Source organism: Nicotiana tomentosiformis, chromosome 4 (genome assembly GCF_000390325.3).
Source record: "Nicotiana tomentosiformis chromosome 4, ASM39032v3, whole genome shotgun sequence".
NCBI lineage: Eukaryota > Viridiplantae > Streptophyta > Magnoliopsida > Solanales > Solanaceae > Nicotiana > Nicotiana tomentosiformis.
The window spans coordinates 118,072,990-118,098,636 of NC_090815.1; the positions used below are offsets into that span (position 1 = coordinate 118,072,990).

At 37.1% G+C, this 25,647-nt stretch overlaps 1 protein-coding gene across 3 annotated transcripts; it reads left to right on the forward strand.

Moving 5' to 3' along the window:
* The first annotated feature begins 17,903 nt into the window (after positions 1-17,903).
* Positions 17,904-23,304, forward strand: LOC104117814 (NAC domain-containing protein 19-like). 3 transcript variants are annotated; one of them, XM_009628926.4, is made up of 4 exons: positions 17,904-18,459; positions 19,617-19,841; positions 20,561-22,388; positions 22,468-23,304. In XM_009628926.4, exons 1-3 carry the CDS (start codon positions 18,013-18,015, stop codon positions 20,684-20,686), a joined length of 798 nt encoding a protein of 265 aa, XP_009627221.1. In that variant the 5' UTR covers positions 17,904-18,012; the 3' UTR covers positions 20,687-22,388; positions 22,468-23,304. The 3 variants fall into 3 exon arrangements, 2 of the variants coding, with proteins under 2 accessions (XP_009627221.1, XP_009627220.1); XM_009628925.4 differs by having other exon boundaries at positions 17,906-18,459; positions 20,558-22,388; XR_004512470.2 differs by having other exon boundaries at positions 17,915-18,459; positions 19,600-19,841; positions 20,558-22,388.
* Positions 23,305-25,647: the final 2,343 nt, after the last annotated feature.

The window sequence follows — 25,647 nt, forward strand, 5'->3', positions numbered from 1 at the left end:
TTTCTATGAATAGAGTCATTTATGAAAGTTGCGTATTTTGCTCGTTTCGTTTGTATATTTTGGATCATGCCAAAAAGAAAGAAGGGATAGCCTTAACATACCTTAACTCTGTTGAGTCTTTAATACCTTCTAAGAAATTCTTCAAACAACTCAATTCAATCTACCACATCACAAGGAGATTCAAAATCAGTGTTGAGTAACGGCTAAGTCCATAACTTAAACTAGTTGCTCATTTACGTAAATTTGGGCAGCATCTCCCCTGTAACTAGGCCCTCCTCCAATACCATAAACCAACAACAACAAGAACACAACAATAACAACATGTAAGCACCATTTTCCAACCTTATCTCCATCACAATATACCACAAAACAGCCCACACACCCTAATCAGTTCATACATAGAACGACAACCAAAGTAGTGTCAAACAACTTAAATAATGTAACGACGAACGACCAGCCCACCATTCCATCATTATTTGGTGTTTCTTCACACCATTTATCCTCCAAAACTCCATTAAACAGTAGAAAAATATACAGCCCAAAGGCAACACGAAATAGCCCACAAAACAGTCCATTACAAGTCAAATAACTCGAGCTCACGACTTCCGATCACCATCCCGTGAGTTCTAACTATTAGGAAACGAATTTATGAACTTTTCTTGATATTTTAAAGCTTAAATAGAGAAATTAGGAATTTTTATTAACTATTAAATACATTCCAAAACTCAAACTACAAAGAAAAAGAGAGGCGATATAGCGATACTTACGTCGTAGGGATCGTTTTAATGTTATCGCTTCTTGATTTCGTGTCCGAGATGATAGTATTGTTTGAAGCACTATTAGAGAGCTCAAGCACCGTTTTTATGGAGTTCTCTGGTCAGATGCTATGTAAAAATGAAGAGAAAGAGACGAGTTAACAAAATATATATCAACTTTTGAAAAGTCAAAAGGTGCTAGCTTGGCACCCTCTCATTCGTCCATCTTCCGACGCTTATATCTTTTTATCCGGATGTAGTATGAATGAATGATTAAGTGTGTTGGAAACCACATTACAAGACCTTCAATTTGGTATATAATATATCCCAAAAGACCTCATATAGCATCCGAAATATATTTCTCAAAAAGCTCTGTTACATGGCAAATCCTTCGTCGGTGTTTCCGCAACTTTAATCCGATTTTTTCGAAACTTCATATTTTCTATCCAAACATTATATATAGACATATTATGACTTTAAAATTATTTAAATAATGATTAACAAGTCTCATATTTATTACGTCACCTTGGGACGCACATGGTGTAACAATCTTCCTCCCTTAGAAAGACTCGTCCTCGAATGTTAAACTCCCAGAAATCTATAGAAATTTTGGCAGTCTCCTCTGTAACGGTACTACTACCAACCTGTCACACATCAAACCTAAAAATACAAAGCCACACAGGGCCACAATCATCAATAACACCAATGGCCTCACACGACCAATAACAATAACTAACATAAGAATCAAGTACCATATACGTACCTAAAGGTTGTGATGTCTCAGTCTGATCCTCCTCCGGAAGTGGAAACAAGTGAGGATACCTAGTCTTCATTTCTTATTCAGCTTCCCAAGTCATCTCCTCCACATTATTGTTAATCTAAAGTACTTTAACCGAAGCTAAATCCTTAGTTCTTAATCTCCGAACTTATCTATCTAGTATAGCAATGAGAGCTTCATCATATGATAGCTGTTCTGTAACCTGAACATCGTCAACTGGATTGAATTTAGAGGGATCTCCAATACACCTACGGATCATAGACACATGAAATACTGGATGTACAGACTCCAATTTGGAAGGCAAGTCTAACTCATATGCTACTTGGCCTACTTTGCATATAATCTTATAAGGTCTAATGTACCGAGGGCTAAGCTTTCCTTTATTACTGAATATCTTAACGCCTTTCATCGGTGATACCTTTAGGAATACCCAGTCATCTACCTAAAACTCCAAGTCTCGTCATCAATTATCTACATAGGACTTCTGACGACTCTGAGCTGCTAATAGCCTTTCCCGTATAAGCTTAATCTTCTCAACTGCCTGTTGTACTAACTCTGGTCCTACTGACTTAGTTTCCCCAACCTCAAACCATACGATAGGTGACCTATACTTCTATCTGTAAAGAGCTTCGTATGAAGCCATCTGAATGCTGGAATGATAACTATTATTATATGCAAACTCAATAAATGGAAGATGATCATCCCAGATACCCGTGAAGTCCATCACACAAGCCCATAGCATATCATCCAATGTCTGAATAGTACGTTCAACCTTACCGTCTGTCTGGGGACGAAATGTTGTACTAAGACTTACCTGAGTCCCCAATCCTTTTTGGAAGGACCTCTAGAGATTAGCTGTAAACTGAGCACCTCTATCTGAGATAATAAATATAGGGACACCATGAAGTCGTACTATCTCCTTAATGTAAATCCTTGCATAATCCTCTGCTGAATACGTAGTCCTGACAGGCAAAAAATGGGATGATTTTGTAAGTCTATCAATAATAACCCATAAAGAATCGAACTTACGCTAGGTACGAGGTAAGCCAATGATGAAATCCATGTTAATCACTTCCCATTTCTAAGTCGGAATCTCTATAGCCTGTAATAATCCATCGGGTTTCTGATGCTCAATCTTAACCTGCTGACAATTAGGGCACTGAGCAACAAACTCTGCTATATCCTTCTTCATTCCGTCCCACCAGTATATTCCCCCGATATCATGATACATCTTAGTCGCTCCTGGATGAATATAATAACGAGAATAGTGAGCTTCTCCCATAACCTGTTGGCGCAACCCTGCCACATTAGGAACACATAATCGACCTCAATATTTGAGAACTCCATCTCCTATAATCTCAAATGGTGTATTCTCCTTTTGAGGAGATGTATCTATGTAATGAGCTAGCACAGGATCCTTATACTGGCGTTCCTTCACTTCAGTTACTAAAGGAGATGTTGCCGTGTCCTGAATAGTAACTCCGGTATCACCTGAGTCCAGTAATCGAACTCCAAGACTAGCTAGCTGATGAATCTCATAGGCTATCCCACACTTCTCTGGCTATAAATATGACAGGCTACCCATAGATCTACGGCTGAGGGAATCAACTGCTACATTCGCCTTCCCCGGATGGTATAAAATATCAACATCATAGTCTTTTAGTAGCTCCAACTATCGCCTCTAACGTAAATTCAATTCCTTTTGCTTGAATATATACTGAAGGCTCTTATGATTCGTATAGACACCAACATAACTGTCATACAAATTGTGCCTCCACATCTTTAGTGCATGAATCACCGCGGCTAACTCTAAGTTGTGGGTCAGATAATTCTTCTTTTGCTTTCTTAGTTGTATTTAAACATATGCGATTACTTTTTATGGTCGTTATTCCACTTGTTGCATGAATACATGCCTTATCTCACTGCCCACAAATACTAAAATTTTCTGTAACTCATATGATCTCAAATATCATCTTTTAATTTTTTTGTCCTTCCCGTTCATTAGCCACGATAAGTGCCACTTTCTTATGGAGTGCATACAATGTTGTTGTAAGACTGTTGTTACAAGACCATTTCTTTCTTATGTCACTATGCTTAAGTTGAAGCCTTATTCCTTATTCCCTCAGCTAGTCTTTTTTTGTAGTACTTAAGAGAGACCCTTTGACTCCTGTAAAGCTGCGAGCTTATTACATCGTATACCCGAAAGAAATTTTTGATGTTCTTACTCACCTATAGTTATCCTTAATTACTTACCTTCGTGCCCTTGTGCTCGTAAGGTTGATTCTGCACTGAAATATTTTGATTGTCTTCTCAGTGGCACCATTTTTTTTTTCGTAACATTTATGTGGTACCTTTAACAACCCCAACTCCTATCTGAATATTTATCAAGGATTACGATGTCATCATATTTACGAGACTAAATTCCCTATGTTGGGTTTCGCTATGTGTATCTTGCACAACCTGCTGATTTGTCGGTACCCTCTTGTTTAGCCATGGCTAGGCTCTTCCTGAATCAACTACTAACTACACGTTAGTCCATTCTCATATCTATATTCTGCGTAATCTCTCTTGGGTTATATCATTTGTCTTAACTTACCCCGCACACTGGCTCCTTACGTATCCTGTGTTCATTTGCACTTATTTATCAATAACATCTAGTGATGGAGCCCTTACTGCCTCTCCCCGTCGTCATGCTTACATAATGTTCTGGAGTCGTATCATATCCGTAAGATCTGAATAAATGCAATCTCACTCCTTTCGCCTTTCTACCACATTCTTTCTTTACTATTCCATAGTTACCTTAACCACATAACTCCGACTTAATGCCATATCACACCATCTTCCCCCTTTTAGGGGAGTACTAACATTTATTGCTATGAAGATTTACCTATAAATGTTTCACCTCTTCATATTTGGCGTCTTTTCACATCTTCACGGACTCTTACTTGCCTTGTGGTAACCCTTCTATACCAGGGATAATTTAATTTCTTACACACAAAGGTGACACCTAGTGTAACTGTCACACTTAATCCCCTAAGCTTAACTCTGCTCACAGCGCTTGTTTTAGGGAAGCGTCTTCCTGAATGACCTTTAAAGGTTATTTTTCTGTTGTCCATTCAATTATCGTCGGAATGCGACCTCTGAAATTCTCGCGATGTCAACTATTATCAAATTCTTAGGTCCCGAATTCATGTTCAGTTCATCGTATTCACTAGCCCATACTAATTTCTATTACTCCGGGGTCTAACTTTTCCTTCTGGTAATCATGTGTGAGTCACCAACTCATTTCTCGAAATGGGGACATGACTTTTTGCTAGGGACGAGAGCCATACAAAGGTAAATATTTATCCCTTCTAGGATTCCAATGCCAAACTTCTGAAATTTGTCAACATTCTAGTATTCATATCTGATTGTACTATTCTGGAGTGCACTATATGGGTGCCTCACAAGGAGAATCATTACCACGTTTGCAATATCCTTCGAAAATGTGAGCTAATGATAACAATCCATCCACAATTTTGGGTTACTCTAACCCCAGCTGGATGAAGATATCCCATACTTCTCTTAAATTATATATGTTAGCTCCCACAGGGCATAACTGAAAATGGGTGTTGTCAAGTGAATATATCTTTGTTATTGTTGAAAGTAACTCAGAATGCTTATATTTCTCTGGCTGAATTGAAAATACAGATAATCTTCACTAACTCGGTACCTCGTATCCTTCTTCACCTAGCTTCTTTTACTTGTTGAAACTTGTATCTAACTTATGATTCTCTCGTTGCTTTTTACCATAGGGGTAGATAGATATTCATACCTTAGGGCTCCTTATCAAGAAGCTCACGCGTCGTATTACACACATAATCTACTGAAGGCCTTACATTTACTCATCATAAGCATGACGCAAAATCGAGTTCCTCTGACTCAACTCTTCCACAGCCACATTCAATCTCTTACCAACTGTCTTTTTGGATGTAGATATCATTGTATAACGAATAAATTAGAACTTAGGAGTTTGAATTTCTTACAACTGAGCTCTACCACATGATCTAGAGTAAGAAGAAAGAATGACAGTCCTAAATGCCTTGTAGCCTCCTGCTTATAAGCGTGGTGCACAACACACCCATAAACAAGACTCTACTGGATACGACTTATAGACTCCCTAAGACAGAACTGCTCTAATACCACTTCAGTCACGACCAAAACCGATGGGCCGTGACGGGCACCCGGTACCTTACTCAACCGAGTACCAACGTAACGTATTTTTCGTATCACACTATCATAGGTAATTGAGCCGGAGAGGCTATCGTAAAATAAGTAGAATAAAATATTAGGAAATACTCATTATAGGGTGACCCAACTTGATATACCGACTTATACATATGACATACTGTCCTATAAGGCCATACCAGTATCCGTATACATGACATCTGTCTACAAGCCTCTAAGAGTACATAAATATCATAAAGGTCGGGACAGAGCCCCGCCATACCAAACAATACATATTCAAATCATACTGACCAAATAGGCAACTCCGGAGCAAGTGGAGTGCACAAATACCTTCTGCTGAGCTGATAGCCTATTAGGAGAACTCTCAACCTGTCTATCGGGACCTGCAGGCATGAAACGCAACGTCCCCAGGCAAAAGGGACGTCAGTACAAATAAAGTACCGAGTATGTAAGGTATTACAGTAGTATATAAAAAATATGAAAGAAACATAGAGTAAAGAACTCAACCTGAAATTCTGAATAGCTCTGTGAATCATAAAAATTTATAATATCATGCATGTGCGTATAAATGCCATACCATGCATAGGTATATGTGTACATAACATCATCAAGCCTCTGAGGGCATCCCATCATATCATCTCAGCCACTATGGGTAAAATCATCAACATATACCAGCTGATCAGGTAGTGGTGCGTATATAATGCCGTAACCTTTTTCCATATCCCATATACATACAATATACGCGTATATAACACCTTCTGGTCATGGGTCAATGTACATGTATAAATGCATGAAATGCATAAGAAATACGTTAATAAGATTTCTCGAATATCATAAAATCAATATGCCTTTCGAACAAACTTTATAAAATACGTATTTTTCTGAGACCCATGAATAGAGGATATAATAATAATTCATATGGGGAATCAAGAATATAGACACCCCTAGTATTTCTATGAATAGAGTCATTTATGAAAGTTGCGTATTTTGCTCGTTTCGTTTGTATCATTTGGATCATGCCAAAAAGAAAGAAGGGATAGCCTTAACATACCTTAACTCTGTTGAGTCCTTAATACCTTCCAAGAAATTCTTCAAACAACTCAATTCAATCTACCACATCACAAGGAGATTCAAAATCAGTGTTGAGTAACGGCTAAGTCCACAGCTTAAACTAGTTGCTCATTTACGTAAATTTGGGCAGCATCTCCCCTGTAACTAGGCCCTCCTCCAATACCATATACCAACAACAACAAGAACACAACAATAACAACATGTAAGCACCATTTTCCAACCTTATCTCCATCACAATATACCACAAAACATCCCACACACCCTAATCACTGCATACATAGAACGACAACCAAAGTAGTGTCAAACAACTTAAACAATGTAACGACGAACGACTAGCCCACCATTCCATCATTATGTGACGTTTCTTCACACCATTTGTCCTCCAAAACTCTATTAAACAGTAAAAAAATATACAGCCCAAAGGCAACACGAAACAACTCACAAAATAGTCCACTATAAGTCAAATAACTCGAACTCACGGCTTTCGATCACCGTCCCGTGAGTTCTAACTATTAGAAAACGAATTTATGAACTTTTCTTGATATTTTAAAGCTTAAATACAGAAATTAGAAATTTTTATTAACTATTAAATACATTCCAAAACTCAAACTACAAAGAAAAAAAGAAGCGATATAGCGATACTTAGGTCGTAGGGATCATTTTAATGTTATCGCTTCTTGATTTCATGTCCGAGATGATAGTCGGTGTTTCCGCAACTTTAATCCGATTTTTTCGAAACTTCATATTTTCTATCCAAACATCATATATAGCCATATTATGACTTTAAAATCATTTAAATAATGATTAACAAGTCTCATATTTATTACGTCATCTTGGGAAGCACAGGGTGTAACATATTTGTGGGATCTAATTTCATTATGAATTTTTTTCTTTGCAAATAATTAATTAAATGAGCTTAAGAAGAGGTGTTAATATAATTATTTAAATTTGGATTAAGGAAGGTGTGCCCTATGTTGATTATTTTTCTATCTCTGTTGATTATTTTTGAGGTTTTATATACATTGTGTGGAGCCTTGGGCTATTTATTGTGAAATTAATTGATTGTATTATATCCTTGGAAGTTGTTATGGCCATTGGGAAAACTGTAATGTGAATTGATTTTTGTTATGTTGCCGTGATAATTTTCCGTGTAAATTATTGTGTTGTGTGAGTTGTTATTTTGAGGATATAAGGGTGGCATTCCATTGTTGATATTATGTGGGTATAAGGGTGACATTTTACTGTTGTTATGTATGTTGGAATATTGTCTGGGTGGAGTGATAAGGATGGCTATAGGAGCGATAAGGACGGATATATGAGCGATAAGGGTGGCTATAAAAGAGATAAGGGTGGCTATAGGAGCGATAAGGGTGGCTATTGATATTGCCAGGGCGAAGGGATAAGGCTGGCTATATGAGGGATAATGGTGGCTATTGTGAGGGTGATATGTGATGATGTGGAGTTGTTACGTTGGTGATTGTTATGTGATATTGTGATTTTTCTTGTGTTTATTTTTATATCTTGTGCCATTGGTCTTGTTGTTGGAAAATTGGTAATAGTCTGATTTATGTTAAGATTGGGGTCCGTGGCCATTGCCAGGCGGATTATGATATGAAATGTGGGCACGAGGTGCCATGAGTAAATAATGATGATATTGGCACGTGAATTATCCGTGCAGTTGTGATATGAAATGAGGGCACAAGGTGCTGGGGAAATATGATGATTTAACTATAGGCACGAAGTGCAGTGGAAATATGAAAGATGGCTGAGACGCGTGTTTATGAAAAAAAATATGAAAATAGGTTAAGACCCGTGGTTGAATGATTATGAAATGAAGTGTCACATGGTGACTTATTTATTGGAAAGGATTACATTCGAAAGATATTTATTTAAAAAAATTATAATTGAGAGAGATTTATTGGAAAGGATTACATTCGAAAGATATTTATTTAAAGAAATTATAATTGAGAGAGATTTGTTTAAATGAAGTATATTTGAAAGATATTTATTTAAAGAAATTATAATTGAAAGAGAGTTATTTGGAAGAATTATATGTAAAAGAAATTTATTTGAAAAACTTGAATTAATTGGGTGTAACTGTATTTATTAATTATTGAGCGATATTAATGGTGTTCTTGTTGTCTGCTATGCATATCACTGATTGCTTTATATTGTCCTTATTGTTATTTGTTTCCTATTATTTTGTATATTATATTGCACATGCTATTAGACTAGTGAGTGTCTTGAATGTACCTCGTCTCTACTCCATTGAGGTTAGTCTTGATACTTACTGGGTACCGACCGTAGTGTACTCATACTACACTTCTGCACATTTTTTGTACAGAGCCAGGTATTGGAGATCTCGGACTTGAGCAGAGTTAAAGCGGGATCGTAAGGATTCAAGGTAGAGCTGCTTGGTCGACGCAGTTCCTTGGAGTCTTTTCCTTTCATTGTACTATTAATTTTTAATCAAACAGTATTGTATATTCGGTCCTCGTGATCATCACATGTATTCAGTTAGAGTTCGTGACTCAGTACTACAAGTCTTGGGATGTTGTATATTCATATTTGTTCCGATGTTAGTTTTGATTACCTATTTAATTTTTTAAAAAAATGGCTTCAAAAATGTAATTAAAATCGGCTTACCTAGTCTTAGAGACTAGGTGCCATCACGATGCCTGTGGTGGGATTTTGGGTCGTGACAAGTTGGTATCAGAGCTCTAGGTTCACAGGTTCTACGAGTCACGAATGAGTCTAGTAGAGTCTTGCGGATCGGTACAGAGACGTCTTTACTTATCTTCGAAAGGCTATAGAACTGTTAGGAAATTTTCACTTCTTTCATTCGTGTCGGGAGAAATTTGTTGAATTTGGAATTTGAGCCTTTGTATCTCTATTCTCTCATAGATGGTGAGGACACGTGCTACCGGGTTAGCTAAGCAGGCATCTGCATATACTGCTAGGGCTGTAAGAGGTCGGGGCCCAGGTAGAGGCCGAGGCAAAGGTCGAGGAAAGGCACGTGCCGCGACTAGAGCACCTGTCAGAGCAACAGTTAAGTAGCCACTAGTACCTCTAGTTGGGGGACAGGTACCAGAAGCACCTGTTATTACCCCCGGACTTAGGGAGACTTTAGCACAATTCCTGAGTATGTTTGGTACATTAACTCAGGCGAGATTGATCTCTGTGGCACCAAATATTTCACGGATTGGGGGAGTGGCTCAGACTCCTACCACAACTCCAGAGCAGCAGGTTCACGTTGGTCAGACTCCGGGTGTAGTACCGGTACAACTTGTTATTCCGGTTCGGCCTGAGGTCAGGCGAGAAGCATCAGAAGAAGAACAAAAGAGACTTGAGAGGTTTAAGAGGTATAGTCCACCTATTTTCAGTGGCGCAGCTACAGAGGATGCCCAAGGATTTCTAGAAAATTGTCACCGTATTCTCCGCACCATGGGTATTGTGGAAGTGAGCGGAATTGCCTTTACTACATTTCAATTGTCAGGCGCAGCGTATCGGTGGTGGCAAATCTATGAAGAAGGTAGACCAACCTATACAACACCACCAACTTGGGCTCAATTTTCGGAAATGTTCTTGAAAGAGTTTGTTCCCCAGACTCTCAGAGATGTGTGGCGCACAGAGTTTGAACGGTTGCGTCAGGGCATTATGACAATGTCAGAATATGCTATCAGGTTCAGTGAGTTAGCCCGTCATGCACCTATCTTAGTTCCTACAATCAGATAACGGGTCTGCAGATTCATTGAGGGGCTCGATTATGATATTAAAATATGCATGGCTCGAGAGTTGTAAACTGATACTCCATTTCAACAAGTAGTGGAGATTGCAAGGAAGATTGAGGGTGTGTTAGGCGAGGAAAGGGAGTCTAAGGAGGCCAAAAGGTCTCGAAGATCTGGAGGGTTCAGTGGATTTTACTCTTCAGCTAGGACCCATTATAGTGGAGGCTCGAACAGTCGGCCAGCTCAGTCCGCACATCAGATTACTCAGAGTGCTCCAGTACCGGCATGGGATTCCTGTAATAGTTATTCCAATTATCCGGCACAGACTCAGTATGAGAAACCGCGACCTCAGAGGGGCTGTTATGAGTGTGGTGACACTAGACATATTATGAAAGATTGTCCCAGACTTGGGAGGGGTGGATTTTATCAGGACACTTAGGCTATAGACCCCAATGCAGTTACTACTCCATGTACGCAACCAGTTAGAGGTGGAGGACAGGCGGGTAGTGGGCGTCTAAGAGGTGGAGGCCCGACCCGTTAATATAATCACTATGATTTGGCTGAGGTAAATACATCAGATGGTGTCGTTACAGGCACGATCCTGATTTTGTTATAAAAGGATATTTTCCCTTGATTTGATTCGGTTCTGAATATTGAGGTGAGTCCTCCTATTATGCTCCACTTATGGGTAAGCTTCGTAATTTTGTGACCCACTTATATGTTATCCATGTTGGGAGAATTGAGGATGTGAGCCCGTGTCTGTCATTTTTATTTTTGTGCACCATTGAGGGCTATAAGTCCAAAAGTAGTTTTTATTATTCATCACAATGGGTTTAATGTGTTTCGGAATAATTGATTCTAATTTTTATGAATTATATGCCCTAACCAGTATGAGGGTTCATTATGTATTGTGAAAACTGTTTATGAATATATTGAACAGAAGAAAAGAAAGGAAATTAAAATTTTCAGTTGGCACAATGTGCAAAATACTTGTGATTCGGAGTTGAGGACGAGATCCTCACATTTTTATATGATGTGAAATATTTAAACAGGGCTACAAGCCGCGGTGGAAGTTATATAAGGACAAGGTCCTTGTGGTGAAATATTTATGAGTTTAAAATTCTCCTTTTATAAAATTTAATTTGTACAATAATATTAATAGGGAGTCATGCCTGTTAGGCTAATTTGATAATTCTTGTATATTTTCTGTTCATATTCAGCCATGTTCGTGCTGTAAATATTGAGTTTTAGCCTATAAAGTGAGTGCCCAGGTGGCGTTAAATGTGACTCATTAATCCGAGTAAGTAATCATGAGGTCTTCAAACCTCACATTCAGTTGTCAGTGTTGTGAAAATTTGAAACGAGGGTGGTTAATATGAGATTAATTGATGATGCTGGAATTAATTATGAACAACTTTTAAGACCAGAGATGTGGTAATGAGCATACATATGATGTGCTTCATGTCCTGATATCATTATAATAATGCAATGCTGAGATTAGTGTTATTGATATATACCTTGTGGTGTTTTGTTGGGTTATGGATGTGTTGTAGGAGTTATTTTGGTGTTACTCTAGCAGGTGGTTAGGCCAAATTACAAGGGAGACTCTGCCAAAATTTTTGAAAAATTTGGGAGTTAGTAAAAATTTGGGGGATTGAGACGTGCAAAAGAAGAGACAAATTATGTTATGTGTTTGAGGGCGAATGATCCTAAGCGGGGAAGAATGAAACACCCCAGAAAATTTTTGAAGTACTTCAATACTATCAAGAAAGTTGATGTGTGCATAGGCACGAGTTGTTATAGTCAGTTAAGACTAATACCGTGCGTCGAAGTAAAAATCAGGCATTTTGTAAATGATTGGAGAGTTAGGAATTTTTGCTCTAAAGCTTATAAGAATGGAGAAAAGAAATAATCTCAATTGAGATGGTGTTGTCGGACCCGTGTTAAATTGCGAGAATGTAGAATCACCAACAAGTATGTGTGCAAAAATATACTCAGCAATTTAAAGTCCTCAAAAAGATTCTTAGCATGTTCAAGGACAAACGTTTGTTTAAGAGATGGAGAATGTAACGACCCGACTTGTCGTTTTAAGAATTTACGCCTCGTTCAGTAACTTAAGGTCTCGAGCAGTTTCGCAATATGTATTATGACCCGCGAATGTGATCGAGTTTGATTTACTGCATATTCAAAATTAAATTAAAAGAACAATCCTTATTTAGAAGCTTAAATGAAAAGAGTTGACCAGAGAGTTGACTTTTGAGTAAACAACTCCGGAATGGAATTTTGATGATGTCAATAGCTCTGTATGGTGATTTTGGACTTAGGAGCGTATCCGAAAAATTATTTGGAGGTCCGTAATAGAATTAAGTTTGAAATGGCGAAAGTCGAATTTTCAGGAAGTTTGACCGGGGGGTTGACTTTTTGATATAGGGGTCGAAATTCGATTCTAAAAATTTTATTACCTCCGTTATGTCATTTATGACTTGTGTACAAAATTTGAGTTCAATCGAACTTAATTTTATAGGTTCTGGCGTCGTTTGTAGAAATTAGAGGTTTCAAAGTTCATTAGGCTTGAATTGGGGTATATTCGTGTTTTTAGCATTGTTTGATGTGATTTGAAGGCTCGACTAAGTTCGTATAATATTTTAGGACTTTTTGGTGTATTTTGTTGGGGTCTCGAGGGGCCTCGAGTGAGTTCGGATGCTTAACGGATCGAATTTGGATTTGGAGGAGGAGCTGAAGCAGCTAGGCATTTGGTATGATCGCATTTGCGCGAAAAAGGGCCGCAGGTGCGAGCTCGCGGATGCGAGGCATTAGTCGCAGAAGCGAAAATGCATGGGTTGGCCAGGCACCGCGGGTGCGAAAACTTTTGTCGCAGGTGCAAAGACCGCAGGCGCGAAGAAATCACCGCGGGTGCGGACATCGCAGGAGCTAGAGTTTTGCCGCGGGTGCGAAGACCGCAGGCGCGAAGAAATCACCGCGGGTGCGGACATCGCAGGCGCGAGAGTTTTACTGCGGGTGCGAAGACCGCAGGTGCGAAGAAATCACTACGGGTGCGGACATCGCAGGCGCGAGAGGTTTGCCGCGGGTGCAAAGACCGCAGGTGCGAAGAAATCACTGCGGGTGCGAAAATCCCTGGGCAGTACAAAAACAGAGGGGTTCCGAACTTTTGCCATTTTTGGGAATTTCAAGCTCGGGTTGGGCAATATTTGAGCAAAGTTTTCACGGAAAAACTTGAGGTAAGTCCCTTGTGATCATTTCTACTCCATAATATTGAATTATCATCGAAAAATCCTACAAGATTACATGTGTTTTGAGGTGTAAATCGGGAGTTTGAACTTAGGGATTTGAAAATAAGATTTGAAGATTTGGAGGTCGAGTTGAGGTCGGATTTTGGTAAAATTGGTATGGTTAGACTCGTGATTGAATGGACTTTCAGATTTTGTAACTTTTGTCGGGTTTCAAGACATGGGCCCCACGGACAATTTTTGAGTTAAATTTCGGATTTTGTTGAAAAATTACTATTTACATATGGAATTTATTCCTATAATTAGTATTTACTGAATTGAATTTAATTTGAATAGATTTGAGCTGTCCGGAGGATTTATTCAAGCAAAACGACTATTTTGGAATATCGGCATAACTTCAAAAAGGTAAGTGTCTTACTTAACCTCGAGTAGGGGAATTACCCCTTAGGCATCAAGTCTTATGTGCCATTTGTAAAATATGAAAAGCCATGTACGCGAGGTGACGAGTACGTACTCGGCTTATATGTGCAAATTTTATTGAGTTAAATCTTGAGCATATTGTGTAGTAAATTGAATAAATGTTGGCATTTATTTAGTCATATGTTTGCCATGCTTCAATTCGCATTTATTGAATTTATTTTTATATGACGATTTGATGTGCATGTTATCTGTATATTTTTGTGAATTTCGTGAGTTTGATGGTTTGATATTCGTGGGATCTAATTTCATTATGAATTTTTCCCTTTGCAAATAATTAATTAAATGAGCTTAAGAAGAGGTGTTAATATAATTATCTAAATTTGGATTAAGGAAGGTGTGCCATATGTTGATTATTTTTCTATCTCTGTTGATTGTTTTTGAGGTTTTACATATATTGTGTGGAGCCTTGGGCTATTTATTGTGAAATTAATTGATTGTATTATATCCTTGGAATTTGTTATGGCCATTGGGCAAACTGTAATGTGAATTGATTTTTGTTATGTTGTCGTGATAATTTTTCGTATAAATTATTGTGTTGTGTGAGTTGTTATTTTGAGGATATAAGGGTGGCATTCCATTGTTGATATTATGTGGGTATAAGGGTGGCATTTCATTGTTGTTATGTGTGTTGGGATATTGTCGGGACAGAGTGATAAGGGTGGCTATAGGGGCGATAAAGGCGGCTATAGGAGCGATAATGGTGGCTATAGGAGAGATAAGGGTGGCTATATGAGCGATAAGGGTGGCTATTGATATTGTCAGGGCGGAGGGATAAGGGTGGCTATATGAAGGATAAGGGTGGCTATTGTCAGTGTGATATGTGCTGATGTGGAGTTGTTGCGTTGGTGATTATTATGTGATATTGTGATTTTTCTTGTATTTATTTTTATATCTTATGCCATTTGTCTTGTTGTTGGTAAATTGGTAATAGTTTGATTTATGTTAAGATTGGGGTCTGTGGCCATTGCCAGATGGATTATGATATGAAATGTGGGCACGAGGTGCGGAAGTAAATAATGATGATATTGGCACGTGAATTGTCCGTGCAGTTGTGATATGAAATGAGGGCACGAGGTGCCGGAAAAATATGATGATTTAACTATAGGCACGAAGTGCCATGGAAATATGAAAGAGGGCTGAGACCCGTGTTTATGAAAAAAAAATATGAAAATGGGCTGAGACCCGTGGTTGAATGATTATGAAATGAAGTGTCACATGGTGACTTATTTATTGGAAATGATTACATTCGAAAGATATTTATTTAAAGAAATTATAATTGAGAGAGATTTATTGGAAAGGATTGCATTCGAAAGATATTTATTTAAAGAAATTATAATTGAGAGAGATTTATTTAAAGGAAGTATATTTGAAAGATATTTATTTAAAGAAATTATATTTGAAAGAGAGTTATTTGGAAGAATTATATGTAAAAGATATTTATTTGAAAAACTTGAATTAATTGGGTGTAACTGTATTTATTAATTGTTGAGCGATATTAATGGTGTTCTTGTTGTCTGATGTGCATATCACTGGTTGTTTTATGTTGCCCTTATTGTTATTTGTTTTCTATTATTTTGTATATTATATTGCACATGCTATTAGACTAGTGAGTGTCTTGACTGTACCTCGTCTCTACTCCATTGAGGTTTGTCTTGATACTTACTGGGTACCGACCATGGTGTACTCATACTACACTTCTGCATATTTTTTTGTACAGAGCTAGGTATTGGAGATATCGAACTTGAGTAGAGTTAAAGTGGGATCGTAAGGATTCAAGGTAGAGCTGCTTGGTCGATGCAGTCCCTTGGAGTCTTTTTCTTTCATTGTACTGTTAATTTTTAATCAAACAATATTGTATATTCGGTTCGCGTGATCATCCCATATATTCAGTTAGAGTTCGTGACTCAGTACTACCAGTCTTGGGATGTTGTATATTCATATTTGTTTCGATGTTAGTTTTGATTACCTATTTAATTTTTTTTTTAAAATGGCTTCAAAACTGTAATTGAAATCGGCTTACCTAGTTTTAGAGACTAGGTGCCATCACGACGCCTGTGGTGGAATTTTGGGTCGTGACAATCAAGTGCCAGCCGCAACTGTTTTCCTCAGGTGCACTCAAGAACAACGCCGATACAAACTAAGGACGAGATCCCAATATTAAAGATGTCTCTTGAATCCTTATGTTTGTTTAGTCTTTGTCTTTTGTTCTTTACTTGTAAACCTACACGGCTTTCTAGAAGTATTTTGTAGGACATCATTTAACCATTATTACTTTGGTTGTTTGGCTAGTGTTAGTCAAAAGTGTTACTTTGTAATAGAGTTATTACAAATGGCTTACAATAGAGTTATTGTGAGAGGTAAGGGATTAAGAGTTTAATTTCTAGATTGAAATAGGTTGTAATATGAAGTTTACTCAGTTTAGTGGAGTTAAAATCCTATTAGGGTAGGTCGTGATTTTTAATCTCTCGAGCAGAGAGTTTTCTACGTTAATATCACGTGTTATTTACTTACTGCTTGTTTACTGAGGAAACTGATAGAAAACCTGATTCTCTATACTGTTTGGTTAACCCTTAGTTTTTATCAAAGCTAAACTTAAAAAGTTAATACCGAAAAATTGATTATACATTCTACATATAGGGGATAGACTCACCTTCTCAAACTAATCGCTTTGAATAGCCTGGACTTCAAATAGCCCAACAACTACTTAGCTAGCGTTTTCATATAAATTTGATTGAAAATTTTAAAAAAATATTAAAGTTGTATCAAAAATAATTTTAAAAATTAAATTATGTTTGGACATGCATTTTACTTGAAAAAAAGTTAAAATTTTGTGAGTGAAAGAAAAGGTTTCACCCAAAAACTGGCCCAAACTAGTTTTTGGAGCTTGAATTAAACTATTAGAAAAAAAAAATTGTATGTCCAAACGAGAGCTTAATTGACACAGTAACACAAGTTCCTTAACTATTTGACATACCATCAGTATCAGTAGTAAAAGACATTAATATTGTACTAATTGACTGACAATTAATATAAAGTTGGATATAGATTGAAAAGAGAAACGCGAAACAATAAAGAACTATCACTCTCATTCAATGTGTAATTGACCTTGTATTTAACAATTTTTCTTTCTTTAAAACGAAAATTTCCAATTTGTCTCACTAATATATTGTGTTAACCGCTAATGTGCCTTGATAAAACAATTTAAACAATGGAAGTTTCTAATTTTAGCACTCGCTACAAAAATCATAGACATGCCGTGGTAATACTAGGAGCATTACCTTACCTGAATTGAGAAAATTACAACGGCTAAAACCCCTATAAATGAACGTAATAATTATAGAAATACTAATTTGAGTTTCAGGAGGGAAGCTTGGGTCTTTGTTTGATTTACACGGGATTCGAATCGTAAAAATAGTCATTAATATTTATATTAGAGTAGATTGTCTATAACACACGTGGCTCTATATTATGAGAGACAGTCTACACCACACCACACGCGAAAGCGGAATGCGTGTTGTCTTTTTTTAACTAATTTAGTCTCGGAAATTAAAATAAAAACTAATTTGAGCCAAACACGTGAGATTAGTAAGCGGAGTACGTACACAGCAGGGTGACACTAGAAATCCCTGAAGAAACTTCACAGCCACGCTTCGTCTCTTATATAAACCCCACCACCTGTACTGCTCCTAATCGAACACTCAGCATAATCTTACTCTCTCCCAATTATGGGAGATCCTAATCCGATGTCGTTTTCACTTCCTCCCGGTACCCGATTTTACCCCTCCGACAAACAACTCATTTGCTACTATTTATCCTCAAAAAACAGCGCCGATCATCGGAACGACTTTCAGTTTAACCTAATTCGTGAAATTGATCTCTACAATTTTGACCCGTTTAACTTACCCGATTCCGCCTGTTTCAAATATGGACGCGGCAGCCTTAAAAGGCACTGGTTTTGTTTTGTGGCTAGGGTTTTAAAAGGAGGGCGGAGGAGAGCTGGGGGTGGGTACTGGAAGAAGAGAGGTAGAATTAGGGATGTGATGGGTGAGGGTGCAGGGAAAGTTGTGGTCGGTACGCGAAAAAGTTTTGTTTTTTATTTAGGCGATTGTATTAAGACTGCTGTGAAGACTGATTTGTTGATGTATGAGTACGCTTTAACTGGAAATCCTATGGTACATTCTGCTCTACAATCTTTGTTACATCATTTTTTCGTATTCGTACATGAAGTGTTATATATATATACGCTTATGTATACATGCATTATGTGGGTCTTTGGTTATATCCTCAGTTAGGGGCCGATGTACAGTTTTAGCTATGTGTTTAGTAGAACCTAGTAGCTTTGGTTCAAACCCTATATTAGATTTCTAACCCAGTAATTGAAACCATAAAGTTCAAATCTTGGATCTTACACTGTCTTCAATGGGGCTATATAGGGGTTTGAATTTTTTTATTGAATCAATTCTGGGTTGGGTTTCTTTTAATTTGCTGTGGAATTGGTCTTTACTTGAATACAGTGTCAAATGCTTGTTTTTTTAGTGCACATTGTGTTCAAGCTGACTTTGGCAAGTGTTGCTTATTTCCCTTCTTGGAGTGCTAGAAACCACTCTGATTTTACACAGAGGTTATGTAATTAGCTTGATATTCAGGATGTGCTTGTTTTGTTAGGTATATTGTCACCCATTATTAGTTATGTTAAAGAAAAACATTGTAAGATATAACAGTTTCCCCTGCATCTCAAATGGAGTAGGCGAGTCAGATATACTTGTGTGTTATATGATTTTTTAACTGAATTAAGCACCATATTAATAAGGGCGCGTAGGGATGAGGGTTGGTGATTCTGGAATTAGGGCATATGCTTTCATTTGATATAATTTTGATTGTGATTGCTGAAACAGATCATTGAGTGTCAACGGCTTCTTATTTAGCTTCCACTTTTGGGTTTGTATTATTGTTCTGAAGTCTTGATGATTTTTTTTTTCATTTAAGAAAGATTATTAAAGTGATACATCCGAGTTTAACCATAAATTCTGCCTTTTATGTTGGTACCTCTCATATCTCTCTCTGCATTTAGTCTGTGGCTGTGCTTAATCTACATATTAAGAAGTTTGAGGTAGAAATTCACCAAATCATGGTACTCAGAGTTAGAGCGTTTTTCGTGTTGTTGCAGTTTTCCGCATTTTCACTGTGTTTACCATTGTTGCTACATATTTCATGGTTCTACGGTCATCAAAAATATCATGTGGTTCTGCTTATATGCAGATGTCTGTATCCTGCTGCGTATAAGATATTTGCTACATGTAACATGTCTCCAGCTTCTACTTGTGTGCAGGCATCTTTTGTTCTATGCCGAGTATTTATCAAATCTCATTATCGAAATAACTTGTCAGAGCATGTATTTAGTTCCTATGGTGAAGAAACTGTGGCGGCAGTACGTCATGTAGGTATTCAATGTGACGGAACTGCTGTATCGGTTACTGAGTCTAAAATGCATGATGAAAATACCGTTGACCCGGAGAATGATAGTCAAGCTCTTATAGAACCTGTTGCCAAGCAGGTATACCGAAAAGAAAGCTTTTTCTGATTAGTATTTTAAAGATGCTTAGTTACCTTTTGTTTCATTCACTATGCCAAGCTTTCATGCTGATTTGCTTCTCTTGTTTGTTGCTGGTTCAGGAATCATCACTGACTAATATGTATGCTCATCAAATAGTTGACACGCACAAAATATGCATTTTATCTTTAGAATTTACCTACTCATTTTGTTAACATTTGAAAACAAGAAACCTCTTGGAGAATTTGGGGCTGGAGTAAAATGTTTGAATTGCTGCCTCTATTAATGAATGTTTTCTTCTTTTGTTTTCCATATCTTTTGTTAGGAATGGAATCTGAGTTAATGTTTCTGCATTTAGGTGCTTATAATGTAGGCTTAAGAGGTCTACCTTCAGTGTGCCTTCTTTATTAGCTAATTGAAAACTTTTCATCCTTCAAACTTTAATTGTGTTAGCTTGTTAAGTAAGTGGTGATTGTCCTTTTCCTATTCTTTTTCAATATAAATGGGCCTCCCTAATGTGGGTTTTTGATTGGGCTTTTTTCACTTTTAGCCCGCGCCAGAAACTATTTTACATTTGGTAGCCGAAAAAGTGTATAAAACTTGTATAATTTCTGTATATAACATACAAAATGTATATATATACAAAAAAATATACATTCTGTTGGCTATTATTTTGAGAGCTGCTATACAATGTCATTTGCCCTTTTTGATTCATGCAGCAGATTGATCTTGAGAGTGGCGGACCTCCAGTTCTCAATGGTTTTTCTGCTCAGGAACTGACGGCGATTTTAGAAGGAGATTTTATAGAGTTGGATGACCTTCTATGCCCGCTTTCCGGCATTAACTAAAAGAAGATAACAACAACAATCCCAAAAGTTCAACAGCAATCCCAAGCAAGTACAACCAATAACAATTCAAGCAAGTAAAATCGATAAGAATCCCAAGCAAGTAAAATCGATAAGATCCCGAGCAACCTATTTTTGGGAATCAGTATAGCATCAAGTTTAAGCCGGATTATATCACTAAAGGCGACAATAATGGTATTCAGGTCACTTTTCTGAGCAATAGAAATTGAGATTATAATAGGTCAATGAAAGAGTGGTAGTTATCAAAACTGTGAGGTCACCTCCTACAGAGGCATCATTTTTAAAAATCAGCTCAAGAGAATTGGATGAGTAATTGTTCACATTATTTTGTTGTCTGGATGGATATCTTGACAGTTACCAAATTATTAGGTCACTTCAACGGCATGATTTCTGAAAATCAGCTCAAGAGAGTAGATGGGTTGAGTAATGAGGCTCACCTTTCAAGTATACAATTGCCTGGAAGGATATCTTGTTTATGGGTGAAGAGTTATGTTACCTAATACTGTGTCATGAACCATGGAAATTGGCTCAATAGTATTAGATTGCATGAATAGTGGCGCACGTTACCTGGACAGACATCTTAAACAGTTATCAAATTACGAGGTCAATTCATACAGTTTCATGATTGCTGAAGATCAGCTCAAGATAACAGATGGAGTGAGTAATAAGGTCAATTTACAATTATACAATTACCTGGACGGATATCTTGAGTAGTGGCTGAAAGAGTTAAGTCACTTTATACAGTGTCATGATCCTGAAAATCAGCTAAAGAGAATTAGACTGGGTAAGTAATGGCTAGCATTATATTGTTACCTGAATGGATATCTCAACAGTTATCAAATTATGAGGTCACTTCATACAGTGTCAGAGATTGCTGAAAATCAGCTCTGGATAATAGATCATGTTAGCAAGGTTCACATTTTACAATTATGCAACTACCTGGATGGATATATTGGATATGGTTGAGAGTTGAATCAACTTAATACAGTGTCATGATTGCTGCAGATCAGCTGAAGAGAATTAGACTGGGTGAGTAATGGTTGTATTATGACCTGGATGGATATCGTAACAGTTATCAAGTTATAAGGTCACTTCATACATTATCATGATCTAAATATCTCAGAGGTAATAGATCGGCTGAGTAAAGCTTGGATTACACTTATACAATAGGATGGATGTCTTGTTATATGGGTGAGAGTTGAATTACTCAAAGAAATGTCATGAATGCTGAGCATCAGCTCAAGACACTAGATGGGTAAGTAATGGCTCACATATTACAACTACCTGGATGGACATCTTGTATTTGGTGAAGAGTTAACAACACAAGTAATGACAGCTATAGCAATGACATGGATGGCCATCTCATATGTGGGGAAGGATATCTTGTGTATGGTGTACACTTAATTACGGGAGCACCAACATGGATGTATATCTTGTATATGGTAAAAAGTTAACAGCAGCAACAACAACAAGTGTCTCATAATACTAAGCAAGTTGGATGGTGAAGAGTTAACAAATAGCTCCAAAGTCCATAGGATGTGACAATGTCGGTTGGTTATGAGGTGACAAAAATGTGAGGAGACCGGTGCTGGTGAGAGAGTAGGTACAAGCACGTACCTAGTGGAATAGTCGAGGTGTGCACAAGCTGGCCCGTTTGTCAGGACCCAAGTTCTCTTGCTTTCAGGTATTTAACATAATTTTGTATTTTTTTAACAATATTTTGATGCAGAAAAGCATTGATTCCTATTTGATTTGTGATGCAGACCGGCAATTTTGGCTCCTTAGTAGACTCTGCTCTTGGTGTAGATGTGGCAGCATAGTTAAGGTTATTGGTACGTTTGGCGAACTCGGCAGTGTAAGATAAAATCTCAACATTGCCTTTTTTTTTTTTGCTTCACAAGTCTTCCAATTTCTAGCGATCATGCCTAGTAGTAAGTTGGGGAGAATGTAAAACTTCAAAGTCCAGTTCCAGATAAGTATGTTTTTAACAAATCCTAGTACAAGATGGTAGCATTATGAGAATCTGCTGATTCTCTTTCAGATTAAGTACTTTGGGTATTTGTACGATATGTTCTCTAGGATCTTTTCCTATGCACTGACTGTAGTTTGTGAAGCTTGAAACTGTTGTTTTACTCTATTCACAGTACGAGTGCCAGAGGAGCTAGTGGTATACAAGTATTACTGGCACTTGGACTGTCTTTTCTGTTAGGGAAACACTCATGAAACTCAACAGTTAAGGTGCTTGGTTGCTACACTTGTACTCCTTAACGAGGGACTCTTGTCTTTCCCCCCGACTATCCAAACTTAACCCCAACATTCAAAGAAATAGTTGGGCGTCGTGAATCTTCTGTTTCTCTGGAAAAAGAATGACTCCAGCAAAGTTTCAGCCAAGTTTTTGGGTTTTCGATAAGATGCTATAGTTTTTGTCCTTGCAAGATATGAAGAAGATAGCCTACGGTCTTCTTGCACTGCAGGAATCCGGGCAGAGAAGGATGGAAAAAAATTCAGTCAGCAAAAACAAAACGTTTCTTATATCTTTTGAAAAAGGAAAATAGACACTTCTCAAATAGGAAATGAAGAGATGGTTTGGTTTGAGTAAATCGTTAATCAATCTTCATATTTAGTTATTATGTCCCATTCATCTTATTTTAAATGGTCCTTTAATCGGCAGCAAAAATTTGGTTAATGATGGTGTCATGTTGGCTCTTATGTAACAAATTTCGAAGTAAAAAAATTAACTAAATAAGGAAATCAGAAGACTGTGTGGAAACAAATGGGCTGAATTGAGAACCGAGAAAGTTTTTTATTTTTGTTTTTCTCAAGCAACAGTTATTGTTTTCTGAAATAAAAGAATATCATCCCTAGCACTTGGCAAGTTTTGGAAATAGAAATGACATTCACCATCATTTTGATTTGAGATTTGAGAAACATCGTGGACGATTTGCAAGAAATTTTATGACATGACCAATTTCACAATGAATAGTTTAGGGACATATGCAATAGCACCTGAGAAGTGTAACATAGATAATTCGGATCCTCAGCCATGCTATAGTATACTGTATGAATAATGCCTCTTTTCTGGAGATTTGCTTGAGGTGAGATAACAATTGTGTTAAAGCTGTCCCTGTCCCTATTAGACATATCACCTTCGATTGGCTTTGATCTTCCGTAACTCTTGGGATCTTACTTTTTTACCTTGAGAGGACTTTGAATTATAGTCTTGTATCTATTGATGCATGCCTGTTGAGTATTATTTAAGCAAGCAGCCAATTGATTGGAGTACGTAGTTCATTAACGAAGCATCACGCTTTCTCTCATGTTTATGCTTTGATGCTGTGTGTTTCTGTCCCCCATTTCGCCCCAACCCACACCTCATTTCCCCATCATAAAAGGAGGGCTGCAGAAAATCTTTCGTTTATTTTCTTTGTTTTAAAGTATTTTGCTACATGACACATTCCTCATGTTCTGCGCTGCAGCGATAGTATAGTCAGTCAAGAGGATGCAATCTCCAATTTTCTCTCTAATTTTGGACTCACATGAATAAAATTTTGTTACTTTCCTCATAGGAGACAATTACCCACCAAAATAAGTATTCTATTGATAACGTTGGACTCAGATAGTGCAGGTGTTGGTTCTATTTTTGAGAAAGTCCAGCTAACATTTGCTTTGATCAGCCAACAATTATCAATGGTAGAGAATAGAGATACACATTAATGATTAGTAAATACACAAACTAATTTAGGATTTGTGACAGAGAGGATTAACTAAGAAAATACTGGATCTAGCTACGATGAATTACATGAATACAAAATTTGTTAATAGATGAAACTGACATACACTATATATTCATATAATCGATTCAACTAATTTAGGATTGAGACGTAGAGGATTAACTAATTATTCAACAACTGAAAAACTCATTGGTACGAGTAGGGGACTAAAATTGATACACTTTGTCTTTGCACCCATAGTTGATGTAATAATCATGGAAAATTATTCTCTCCCAGATTTTTGTTCGTCTTTCTCTTTTCTTCCTTCCTGCAATAATACATGGTGTTTGTGTAAAATGTGTTCATTGCTTAGTGGGGACATGTGTGGTAATGATTTAAAGATTCTATGCTACTGAAGGTTGGTACAAAAATTACTCTTTTCACAGAAGAGAGGTGCTTTTCTTTAATGTTCATAATTCCAAATCAAAGTGTTTAAAGGGGCAATTCTCTGCGGTTTGGTAGCTGCAATACATTGTCGGTCCTAGCAAATATTTTTGTCATACCTTCCTCTGGCCATTATTATTTTTGACACTCAGAAAATTGTCCATTGTCGACCCCATGTTTTACCTCTTCATGTCAAAACTCCCTAATTCCTTTGCATTTTCATTTTTCCATTCTCATTTCAAAACTGTTTGGACTTTGTTATGCGAATTCTTTATATTTATTGGGCTTTTAGTACATTTGGCCAGTAGACCGAAAATAATTATAAAAAATATATACTTATTATGTATAAAATATGCATATTATATATTAATATACAAAAAATATATTTTTTTTGTTATTATTTTAAAAGGCGGCTATATATAGAATATCGATTTCGCATATTATATTTTATTGTATTATAGTCGGGCCAATTTAATTCAGTAAGGGTAATCGGTTGACTTTTAAGACTAATGAGAAGATCTATAAAGCTAGAGATTCTCTAAATCTCATAGTACTTATATCTAATTGAATTTAATGTAAGTATAACTACAACACTATCTCAATTTAAGTAGTTGGTATCACATATATGGATTACATATTTGATTCCATATATTTTTCGCGTTCATAATCTTTTAACGATAAGGGTATGTTTGGAAAGTCATCAGGTAATTGGAATTGGTGTAACAGTTGTGTAATTACGACGACTTGTTTACTTGTCATAGTGTAATTACAAGTTTACTGTTTGGTTGC